Source organism: Magnolia sinica, chromosome 5, assembly GCF_029962835.1.
Source record: "Magnolia sinica isolate HGM2019 chromosome 5, MsV1, whole genome shotgun sequence".
Taxonomy (NCBI): Eukaryota; Viridiplantae; Streptophyta; class Magnoliopsida; order Magnoliales; family Magnoliaceae; genus Magnolia; species Magnolia sinica.
In genome coordinates, this window is record NC_080577.1 from 837261 (window position 1) to 849451 (window position 12191).

At 36.7% G+C, this 12191-nt stretch overlaps 1 protein-coding gene across 3 annotated transcripts in view; it reads left to right on the plus strand.

Moving 5' to 3' along the window:
* LOC131245044 (exocyst complex component SEC5B-like) overlaps nucleotides 1-12191 on the plus strand; it is a 132135-nt gene that overhangs the window by 3775 nt on the left and 116169 nt on the right. For 2 of the 3 annotated variants that reach the window (XM_058244223.1, XM_058244225.1), the window contains exons 3-7: nucleotides 4063-4169; nucleotides 9526-9720; nucleotides 11201-11328; nucleotides 11444-11602; nucleotides 11928-12032. In XM_058244223.1, the coding sequence (XP_058100206.1) occupies nucleotides 4063-4169; nucleotides 9526-9720; nucleotides 11201-11328; nucleotides 11444-11602; nucleotides 11928-12032 (694 nt within the window). The remainder of the gene's footprint in view (nucleotides 1-4062; nucleotides 4170-9525; nucleotides 9721-11200; nucleotides 11329-11443; nucleotides 11603-11927; nucleotides 12033-12191) is intronic. The other variant, XM_058244224.1, reaches the window with a different exon arrangement.

Genomic DNA, 12191 nt, shown 5'->3' on the forward strand with positions numbered 1-12191 from the left:
AACAAACCTTTTCTAGTATAATCAATATGGATCTTCCATTCTCCTAGCAATTGATAAGATGGTTAGGATCAATGATTTAAATATCGGTATTGATGCATTCACTGCACCCTTGGGGCATGGAAACATATTGGTATTGCATGGGAAATCTTCACATATATCGCCGAATGTATCATTGTTTTTGGGAAACAGTAGGAAATTGATTGAAATTTTCAATGAAACTTCAAGAGACATTAAAAAAAAAACATTACTACACATTGGAACTCAAACGATCACAATAAACAAGTACAAATAATAAGTTTCCTTTATATGGGGTCCTAAACTATGCTCTATTTGTCAGAAGTTATGCAATTATATCCAAAATGAGTTTATATCATTTGTAAATCATACAAGATAAGTATAAAAATGCAACCAACATATTCAAAAGCCAAAATGAAGTAAAAATATACCTCTGCCTTCATTGCACCTGTGCGGCCATGCCTCAGACATGAAAAATATTCAAAATAATGGATTACTAAGTTGGTTCCACCGATTTTAAACCATTTAAACAAGAAGAACCACGTTAAATAAAAGAAACTTACTAATTGGATTCAGATCCGTCTTCGCTCTTCGATCTCAATTTCCCCACCCAAATTCTCTTTGCTCCAAACGACTCAAAAGGATTGGTCGAAATCAGCTTAAGACCCGTTTGGATTCATGGAAAGGAATCACCATTTCCCATGAAACTATTTTTCTATTGTTTGTGAAGACTTTTGTGAGAATTGGTGGGAAACAACATTTCTCACTTCTTCCTTGTGTTGGAATAGCAACAAATTCAATTTTCCTCCTCTCTCCCTAAAAAAGACATTTTCCCACAATTGGAGGAAAAATAATTTCTGAAGAGTTAAACACATGTGCCACCACCCATCTCCAATTGTCTCACATGACTCACATATGCAAATCTTCCAGCGTCCATCTTCTATTTTGTTGAGAGGGATAGGCACTTAAAGGTGGGTTCTACATGATGGGCGGTCTGGATGAATGAGGCACCCCACCCCTGAGAAAAATTATGGCATGCATGTGGCTAGCAATCATTTGAGGAGAGACAAATGAGAATTCCTAATGTACATAGCATGAATGTGATAGATGTAGAATCGATGAACCACTTATTTGTGCATTGCACCTTTTCCTCTTAGGGCCTGTTTGTATAAAATGCAAACTGGGGAATGTAACCAGTTTGCATCAACAAGACATTGGCACCTGTTTGGGAAGCAGTGAAAGGTGCAGCAAAGTGTTTGTATTTGCTTTCAAGTTTCACCTCTTCGACAAGGGAGTGCAACCTTTTTCAAAAAGTCAAACGGAGGGAAAAGAGTTTGCCTTGATGTGATATTTTAAATAGCAATTTTGAAGGGGAAAAAGGTTTCCCTTTGTGGGATTGGAATCCAAACAGTTTCAAATGCAAAGGAAAACATTTTCTAGGACTTTTCTAAGAAAAATAAACAGGCGCAAAGGGTTTGCTTCCCCTGGCGCTGATGTCAGTTTACCTCCCGCTTTTGTCACATTTATGCTTCCACCTGCATATCCCTTGCAAGATCTCTGGTCTTGTCACAATTGAGTGGGATGTGCCAAGGCCAATCGAGGACTTCTTCCAGGCTTGGAATGAAGGATCTAAAGGCTCAAAGAGAAAGGTTTTGTGGAATTAGCCTTTCTTGTTGCCTATTGATCCTCAGAAATGAGCACAATAATAGTGTTCCAGGATAAATCAAGCTCAACTCTTGAGGTGTTTTCAGGAGAGAAGTGATTGTTGGTAACTTGAGCAAAGTCTTGAAATAGTTGTCTTCATTTTTCAGTTGGGGAATGGGGATTCTTTCCCCCCCCCCCCCCCCCTTTTTCTTTAGGTGTCTTCAATTTTCAATTGAGAAAAGCCTCTGGAGTTTTATGTAATTGCCGCATACCACTCAAATTGAAAGGGAAATTTTATAGGATAGCCATAAGACCAGCTGCGCTTCATAGGACAAAATGGTGGGCAGTTAAGGAACAACAAGTTCATAGAATGAGTTTCCATGAAATGAGGATGTTGAGATGGATGAGTGGCAAGACAAGGAAGGATAGAATTAGAAATGAACGTGTTTGAGAGAACTTACGAGTAGCACTAATGGGTAATAAGATGAGGGAAAGTAGCCTTAGATGGTTTGGTCGTGTTCAACGAGGACCAAGAACTGTGCCAGTTAGGAGAAAGTGGGTACAAGTCGAAGGTTCTAAAAGGGCAAGATGAAAACCCAAAAGGAAGTAATTAGAGGTAATAAGAAAAGATTCGATGACCTATAGTCTAACTGAAGGTATGGCCCTTGATAGAGTGGAATTGCATAATAAGATTCATGCAGCCAACACCAAGTTATTGGGAAGAGGCTTAGATGATAATGATGATGATTTTTTAGTTGGGGACTTTCAGAGTGATTGGGGGGAGTCTTTGTTATTTTGAGCAAGTGGTGCCTTGTCAGTTGTCACCTTCCCCCAACTTGTATTTCTTCTTTTTTCTTTGTTTCTTTTTGCTTGCTAACAAATTTGATAGAAAATTAAAAAGACCAAAAAAAAAAAAAAGGCATAGGAATTTTCTACATACACTCTAGGTTATTTCAAGAACCAACAAATGACAACTTTGCCACTTCCTAGAAACTTTCACCAAATTATAAAAATGGCCTCATGACAAAAGACCAGTTCAATACTTAAGAGAGCAAACTACAAAGATGGCACTCAAAGTTATCACGAAATTCGATGTTCACCCTTTGTGTTGAGTTAAAATACTACACCTCACTGAAGCATGCAGCAGTAGTCTTCGATGTGCTTGACATGGAATCACCATAAAGGAATGATAGAAAGATCCAACCCAGATCTGACCTCGATTTTAAGTGGTCAAGTTTGGGGCCAACATGCAGACCCATTACGTGAGTCAAGTTTGGGATTTCCCTTGACCCGACACATTTGCACCCCTTAGGCCCTAGCCATTATTAGATGATGTGAGTAGATGGTGATATTTGAGATAGATGTGTGGGAGGAAAAGAAAGGATAGAATTGAAAACGAGGTCATCGAAAGCAGCTTAGGAGTCTTTAGATTGAGACGGTTTGGTCATGTTCTGTAAAGATCAAAGGTGGCTTTGGATATGAGGGAAACTTTGATTATGGTTGACTCCAGCTTCATGGTTTGTTGGACTGAATCTTAGTTGATGAATTATCTAGAGAACAACTATAAATTATTGGGAATATCAGCAAATATGACTAGGGTTGGCAATTGGAATGTCCTAATGGCAGCTATCATGTTAGAAACAGATTTTTTTCTGTGATTTGGCAATGCGACCTTTGTCAATGTACTTATTTATTTTGTCATTTTGCATACTACCTAATGTGGATGATGAGACGACTTGCCCCACCATTGTGATATTGTTCGCTTTGGGGTCTCCCCCGCACGGCTTTAAAACGCGTCACAACAGTTAAGGGAGAGCCTCCACATATAGCTAGGACTTTGAACGATTGCCTAAGCGATGTGGGACAAAGTTTCGTCCACAGTCACCTGCAACAGTAGCTCGCCCAGGCACCCAGCCCCGCCCACATCACGCCCGCCCACATTGGAGCAGGGACCGGGGCGTCACAGATGATATACTAGGGAAAAGTCTAATAACTTTCAGTGATAGTGGAAGAGCGTAGCTTCTAATCATAGGAGGTGGTTCATATGTGAAAGTGACAATCTTCACATTCGTCATCGAGGAAACATACATTAGCATTAGAGGTACTACCTTGACGTAAACTACTTACAAATTTTTTTTTTTTCCTTAAATTTTTTTGTGACTTCAGATAGTATTTCAGTTTCTTTTGTCCGGTCTTTATAATATTTTTATGCATGTAAAGCGAGCCGTGTTATAACTGTTGCACTGTTAGAACATCTGATACGAACTTATTACAATATGCTTGACAAGGTTGAAACTCGTGTTGAAAGACCTTTCTTAACCATGTTGAGGACTATCCCGTATATTGTGATTTTTTTTATCATTCATTTGTACAAATCTGTAACTTAATGTTATATATTTGCAGGATCATAAGTAGCAGGTCGTTAATGTTGATTACTGATGCTCCAGACAGCTCTCCAGCCCATTTTGGGGGCAAGCCTGATAAAGATACTCTAGATGCAAGCAGCCGCGGTATTCTAGTTTTAGTTCCTACTGATTCTTTGTTATGTATAATGGCGCATCACATGTTGTATTTTATTTTGGACCCAATGATGTTGGGGCTGTGTTTTGGCTCCTTGTATACCTTTAAATTGTCTTCAAATGAAACAAAGCTTCATTGTTGGAATTTACATGGCTGATCTTGTTCAACTAAAGGTTTCATATACTTCTCTTTTGGACCGTAAGTTTTTCCTATTTACATGGTTGCATATTGTCACGTCATGGTAATGTAGAACTTAATGTAGAATGGTGCATATTTCCTGAGTTTTTTAATCTGATATCTTTGATATGTCCATGCATTCTCAACCATGATTTTGTGCATTTTGCAATTAGGGTTGTCATCATATTCCTCAAAACTAACAACTGTTTGGAGTCATTCACACCCTTAGAGGGCTTTTCGCACTATTCTCATGGTAATGTTTGACATGATATGAGAGCCTGTTTGATGTTGCTGGACTACTGCCATTTTTTTTTTCCACCTTGAGGGTTAGTGGATGCTTTGTGACGTGTACTTCATTTCGAATGTCACATCAAGAAATTGTATGCAGGCCTAAGCTTCTTGTGTAATCAATAGCAGCCGCAATGGAGACATCTCTTGCTAGCCAAGTTATTTAAAATCCCTTTTGTAGTATCTCTATCTATTTTTAATACTAAACTATGAGAATATGAAAATAGCGCTATCTTTATCAATCTATTCAGAAGCTTACATAGAGTATATTTTTCTGGTATCATTGATAAGAACTATGAAACACACTAGCTGAAAACGTTGTTTAACAGGTTCTTATGTAAGAACAAAGAATGTATTTGAAACTAAGGGAGGTTTGAGGTCAGGATTGGTAGAACAAGAGTCAAGAGGTATTTATGTGGTCGTCAATATTTTTAGAGTAGGCAAGAACAAGAAAAAGGATAATAGGCAAAGCCTTAACTAGTTCCTCAAATTCTTACCTTAGACCTCAAATTCAATATTGGATTATTGGAGTCACACCAATCGATCAAAGATGTCATACTTCTAAGGGCATATTTGGATGCACATCAAATTCATGATTTTGGCAATTTTCTTATTGTGAAATTCATAACTTATGTAATTATTGTGTTTGAATTAGTCTTAATTGATAGATTCACAACAATCAGTGAAAAGGGCATCAATTGTAAACTTGGTAATTAAAAATAAAATTTCAGTCCCCAATTCATGAAGTTGGGAAATCAAGGACTTCCAATGGTCAAGCTTGAGAATTTCCCCCATCCTCCTCAAAATGTCCATTTTATAACCATTGCTAAGATTGCTATGTACAATCAATGTTTTGAATATTGACAATATTGGCCGATATATCCCACGATATATCTTGTATCCCACCTGTGTGATACGAAACACATAGATAGTGCCGATATATCCCACCTATTCAATTTGGTGAACATTTTTGATTTCCAACCGAGTTTTTTGTTGTAAATCACGTTAAATCAGTGTCAAATGGTTACAAATCTATGATTCTTCATGTTTTCCATGAAAACAATGAATTTGGAACTTCGATTTCGAGATTTAGGGAGATGGGCCAAGTTGCAAAAAATTGAGAAAAATCAAAATTTCTCAATTTCTCGCAAATTAGTTGCAATCTTTGTATCCAAATACAAAATCAAACATGTAACTTGATCTAGTGATTCTTCTTTTGCTTTTGAATGTATTGCTTGTGTTTCCATACACGTCTTCTTACATTTATAAATTATATGAATAAACTTTGAATATACTTGCATCAGTTCAGTTGGACAAGGCATATATTAGGACTCCATACAAAGGAAACCCCTATTATGTGCACATTGTTTTGTAGTGTTTTGATTTCTAAGTGTGTATTGATGTCTTTTTCAACAATCCATGAAGTTTCATTGAAAATTTCAACCAATTTCCCAATATTCTCATGTTTCCCAACAACAACGATACATTACGCGATACAACTGATATATCCCATGTGATAACTGATATGTATTTGTATCCCAAGGGTGCGATACATTACATGATAACGATATTTAAAACATCGTGTACAATAATATGGGCCATCAAGTTTTTGAGCCATTTCTTAGATGGTTAGCACTACATCATCCCATCAAAGTATTTTTTTTTAAAGTGATGCACAATCTTATGTAGACTCCATATGCACAATCTTAGGTTATCCACCACAATCTTATGTAGATAATATTTAACCTTTATTTGGTATAATAAATATGGATAATTCATTTCCTAGTTGTTGATCAATGGCTAGGATCATCTTATCAAAGTAATTTTTTGGATAGATTGGCAATGAAAGGTGGGCCCTAGATGATGGAGGGTCCAGATCACAAATATGACATTTCCTAGTGTAATAGATATGGACCGTCCATTTCCTATCTATTGATCAAATAGTCAAGATCATTAAATCAAAGTGGAGGGATGGAAATCAATGATGGGCCCTATGTCATGGATGGTCTAAATCAACAATTGGACCTGAGTAACTATAGAATAAAAGAATTGGATTTGAAAATAATTTCCATTTTGATCATTTCTTTTTTAATTGGTTCTAATCCATTTTGGAACAAACGACTTGATAACACCTTTTACTTTAATTGGATTCAGTAGTAGGTTAGTTAATTGCACATAATATCTCGAATGAGAAGAAAAAAAGTATCCCATGATCTCTCAAAGAAATAAAACCTTTATTTCGAGTCTAACTCAATTTTAAAACTTGCAATTTCTATTCTCCTTTTAGGTTTTACATTTTGTCTTTCCATATTGTAGAGTTCAGTCCGATCCTTGTAGTGAGGTCAAGAAGGAACTTTTGGATCTAATATTGATTGTTACAACTATTGTTTGTTCTGTTTCTTTCATCTAATACTATCTACTACTGTGCTGTTCTGGTATCTCGATTTGAATACCAATATATGGCATTTTATGTAGACATAGTATTCTTGCTTATTTCGACGATCCCCAATATTGGAGAAGCGGTTCAGGAATAATTAAATATGAGGCCATAGAGGTGGATTCAATCATCAATAAAGAGGATTTGATTGAGTAGCGAGGGGTAAAAGAATTTAGGCCGAAATACCAAATGAAAGTAGATCGATTTTCTTTCTTCTTCTTCTTCTTCTTTTTTTTTTTCATTCTCGAAGAAGTGGTGCTTTTGGCTATTGGACTCTACCCATCCAGGGAGCATCCCTCTACTACTTCGCCTTGCAGCACAATGCTTATATTGCTCTCCCATGACCCTGTTTTCACGGTTTAGGTTGCTCCCATTTCACTCGTTGCTACTATGGGAATTGCTTTTGCCTTTTATTCCTCTGGCTACTAAGATGTTTCAATTCACTAGGTTGTCCCTTGCTTGCCAATGGATTCGTAGCAATACGAAAGGTTGATTCGGGAATCTCTAGATCTATGCTTGTTTTCAACTCCCTGAAGCATGTCGTCGATTACTATGCTCTTCCTTGTCTCTGTTTGCCTAGGTATCCACCCTAAGCCTTTCCTCGTTTGAACCTTGCCATTAATGGTAAGGCTATGCCATCCTAAGGTGCTTATAAATGATTAAATAGATATGACATTAATCAATATAGATCGTCCATCTTCCCAGCCATTGATTAGGTGATTAGGATCATCTGATCAAAGTAACTCTTAAGAGGGATGAGCAATCAAAGGTAGGGACACTATACAGTCTAGCTCGGTGATCAAGACTTCTCTACTATAATCTATATGGATCGTCCATCTCCATAGTCATTGATCAAATGGTTAAAATTATCTAATCAAAATAACGTTTAAGAGGGATGAGCAATCAATGGTTGATCCTACATGGTGGACAGACCAGATCAAGTACAAGAGGGATGGGTGATTTGGCTCACATGATGGACAATGAGTAGATGTTTCTATGGTAAAATAGATATGACATTAATTTCTTAGTAATTGATCAGATGGTTTGAATCATCAAATCAAAATGATCTTTTGGAAGGGATCGACAACAAAAAGTGGGCCTCACTTGATGACTGGTCCAGATCATAGATAAGAACTCTTCTATATAATAAATATGATCCATCCATAACCTAACCATTGATGCAATTGTCAGGATCATCATAATAGAGTGGTATTTAGAAGGAAATTAGAGTTGGGCCCCACTGGTGGATGGTCAAGATATATGATTGAAAGTTTCTCTATTATAAGAATATGAACCATCTATTTTCCTAACCATTGATTGAATGCTTAGAATTATCCCATCAATGCCACTTTGTTGTTGGAAATCACCTCCATTTGTTCCCATGGATTTCACCTTTCTCAAGCCACACTCTCTTTAATGACTCAGTATCCTATGGCCCTAGGGACTTGGGCAGCATGCAAGTTATGGACATCGGCCTGGCTCATAGGTTTGAGCCTAAGATTGGGCCCGTTGCCATTACCTTTGCATTGTATGTAATATTTTATCCTCTAATTATACTTTTAGTTCTGAATTAAAAAATTTCAAATCTTGGAAAGCTTCTAGCACCAATCCTACCTGATCTGGATATGTGGCAAACCCGAGATTTTCCCTAAATTCCTGATGATGATCTATCTAGTCTCCTGCCAAATTACACACGGAATGAGTGAATTGGTTAATAACTTTGGGATCTTCACTTTGATTACAGTTGGCTGATGACCAGAGAATATTGCTAGTTTGTCTACACATGCAAAAGATTTCATGGAGAAAAAATCAATATAGTAATATAATACTAACCAATGAAAATATTTTTAACCATGCATGCATTTATCAAAGGAACCCTTCAGCAAACCATTTGATTGTGCCGTTTGACCTGGTAGAAGTAAGCTTGAACTCTACTGGTTATGATATTCTTGATTTTCAAAATGCTTTCTCCCGGAGCCACTCAGCTCGCCATCTAGTGTATGTGTATATCTTTGTGTTGATGTTTCGTGTTTGGTATAGAGTTTAACATTTGCATTTTGTGGGAGTTCCATTATGAGAGAAATATATTTTGTTGCCCTTTCTTCATAGTATGGTGTTTTGACAATGGTTTTGGGGGCCTTGGGGCATTGGAATGTGATGAAACATTTTCAGTTAGTATTGGAAATCCTCTTTGCTTCCCACTTAATATCCTTATCATGTTCAAGTTTTTTGGTTCTGCTAAAATTTTTAATTCCACTGTTTTCTTTCTTATGCAATTTTCTTAGGAAATGTAATTTTCTGGTTTGTTAGATATTCCTCTTGAACTTTCAGTGTTTCATTACAGCCAGTGGCTATCTTTTGAATCTCTTGGAGACTTGGAGACATAACATTGGATCTATTTAAATGCCTATTTTTGACATCAGCCTAATTTTTTCTTGTTGCAGAAAAATTTATGTACTTCTCTGACAAATTTGATGCAAAGTTATTCCTGTCCCGGGTACACCAATACACGTGCACGGCAGATTTAGAGTATGGTGCACTCTCTTTGAAGACGGATCTTGAAGGAAAGACTAAACAAAAAAAGCAATTAGTAAAAGAAAATTTTGACTGTTTTGTCTCTTGCAAAACCACAATTGATGGTATGCTACAATTTTATCTAACCTAGCTTATCTGATATTAAAATTTCAGATGTTATTGTATCCAGTGTTCGAATCATCTCCGATATTATTGAAATATCTCCGATATTATCTTTTTCTCCAGCTCAGCGATACTGATAACACCGGTAGCGATACCGATAACGTTGGTAGTGTAAAAAATTCCAGGTATTAGCAATGTATCGTTAAGTATCGCCAACGTATCAATATCGCTAATGTAATCGCCAATATTTTCAACTATGTAAGTTCTAGGTGTCGCTTGTATTACCAATGCATTAATATCGCCAATGTATCACCAATATTTTTGACTATGTAAATTCTAAGTAATGCTTGTATAATAAGTGTATTGACGATATTTCAATAATATCGCTAACGAATTGATATCATTAAAATTTTGTTTCTTAGAAAAAAATTTATTTGATTTTTTTTTTTCATGGGCACATGGTTAGTGTTCAATTTGTCATTGATAATATTGATAATATTTTGATATTATCGATATTGTAACATGCACGATATTGAGACGACAATCTCCTATTTCCTTTCCAATCGTTGATGATTTCTTGGTGAAATATCATGTGTTGTTGATATTTTGCAATATCGATGGATGTTTGGATGGTTAAATAGGCCAGATGGGATGGTTGGACTGATTTCTTACAACAACACATGCTTTTAAAGCCTCATTAAATGGAAACTTGTTATGTTTGCATTCTTTTTACATTTTTTTTAAAAAAAATTCCTAAATATGAAAATATGTACATTTAAACATCTCCTGAAGTTTTGCTAAAAATTCCACCATTTTCCCCATGTTTCCCCGCATTTCCAGTTATCAGCGATATTATTGGCGATATCGATATTGTTTCCATATAACTGGCTAGCGAAACTTGTAGTGATACCGATGCTTCGAACACTGATTGTATCTAAGTTGGTTCTGGAGGCAATGTAAAATGCTCAACCAGAAGATATGTACAGTTTGTTCAGGTTTGTCAGTCATAGTTTGGCTGTTCAAACTGTTTATTTATCTCCTGCCTTGGAATATCTGGCCATCAAATATTTGACATTTCTGGGTTGAATTTGGACTATTGCTTCCTACTGGCTACCAATTCAATGGTTGTGTTTTTTTTTTTTTTTTTCCCCATGGGAAGGTTTTTGGTACCTGGTCCATCCATTGGGGAAGGTTTTTGCGCCATTGAACCTTTGTCCATGAGTATAGACTGAATAGCTGAGCAATTTTTACATATTCTTGGGTCAAGCACTGTTTCATACCTCTTGGTTTTGTTTTTCATAAAAATTTTGGTCTATTTTGTGCACACCCACCTCCCTTGTTGTATCTTCTTCTTCACCTTTATGTTATTGTGTTTTATTTAATAGTATCTTCTCTAATCTCTTTGTGCATCACTTGTGCACAACCAATTGGAGGATTTTCTGTTCCTGTTATTCTTGTAAGTGAATTTTAAATCTTTTGCAGATATCGAGTCAAAACTAAAGAGGATAGAGGATGATCCTGAAGGTGCAGGGACTGCTTACTTGCACCATTCTATGCACAACATCAGTTCATTAGCAAATAGTGCTTTTGAGCCTCTATTTGAAAGACAGGTTGCCAAATCCTTTTTTTTTTTTTTTTTAAAGTTTTAATTTGTTTAGCATCCATGGTTCTAGGGGTTTATGCTTGGGATTCAGGTAATATATTCTGCTCAAAAAATAAATGCAGGTGCAAGCTGAAAAGATCAGGTCTGTCCAAGGGATGCTTCAGAGGTTCCGAACACTATTCAACTTGCCGAGTGCAATTCGTGGGAGCATCAGTAAGGGTGAATTTGATCTGGCCGTTAGGGAATACAGGAAAGCAAAGTCTATTGTTCTTCCTTCTCATGTATGTAAAATGTCTCTCCTTTTATAAGCCTCAAGGGTCTATGCATAGGCATTGTTTTGGATGCTGGTCTGATCATTGTTAATTTTGATGCATGATCTTTACAAGGGTTTTGGTAGGGCTGCGAACGGCATGGCCTGGCTTGGTTTGGTCCTAGATTTTTAACTGATCAACCCATGCTTGTCAGGATGGGCCTATACGAAATTTTGATTCTGCTCGGGCCGGGCCCTGCCCATTTTCTGACCCAATGTCAGCATAGGATTTTTTTTTTTTTTTTTGGAAATCAGTGGGTTTTGAGATAGTTGAGGATCTTTTGGTCCATTCTTAGGTGGGAATATTAAAACGTGTACTTGAGGAGGCGGAAAAAGTGATGCACGAGTTCAAGGGCACACTTTACAAGTCAATGGAAGATCCACAGATAGACCTAGCAGAGGTATTGAATTCTTTCTTATTCCACTTTAATTTCTCAAGACTAGGGAAGCATCGTGAATCAACATACAAAATAACACTGAACTTTATCATGAAGGATGCAGATTGTCTTTAGTTTGTATTCATAGTGTCATTTATCAGTTCCTTGATTCATTAAATGCCT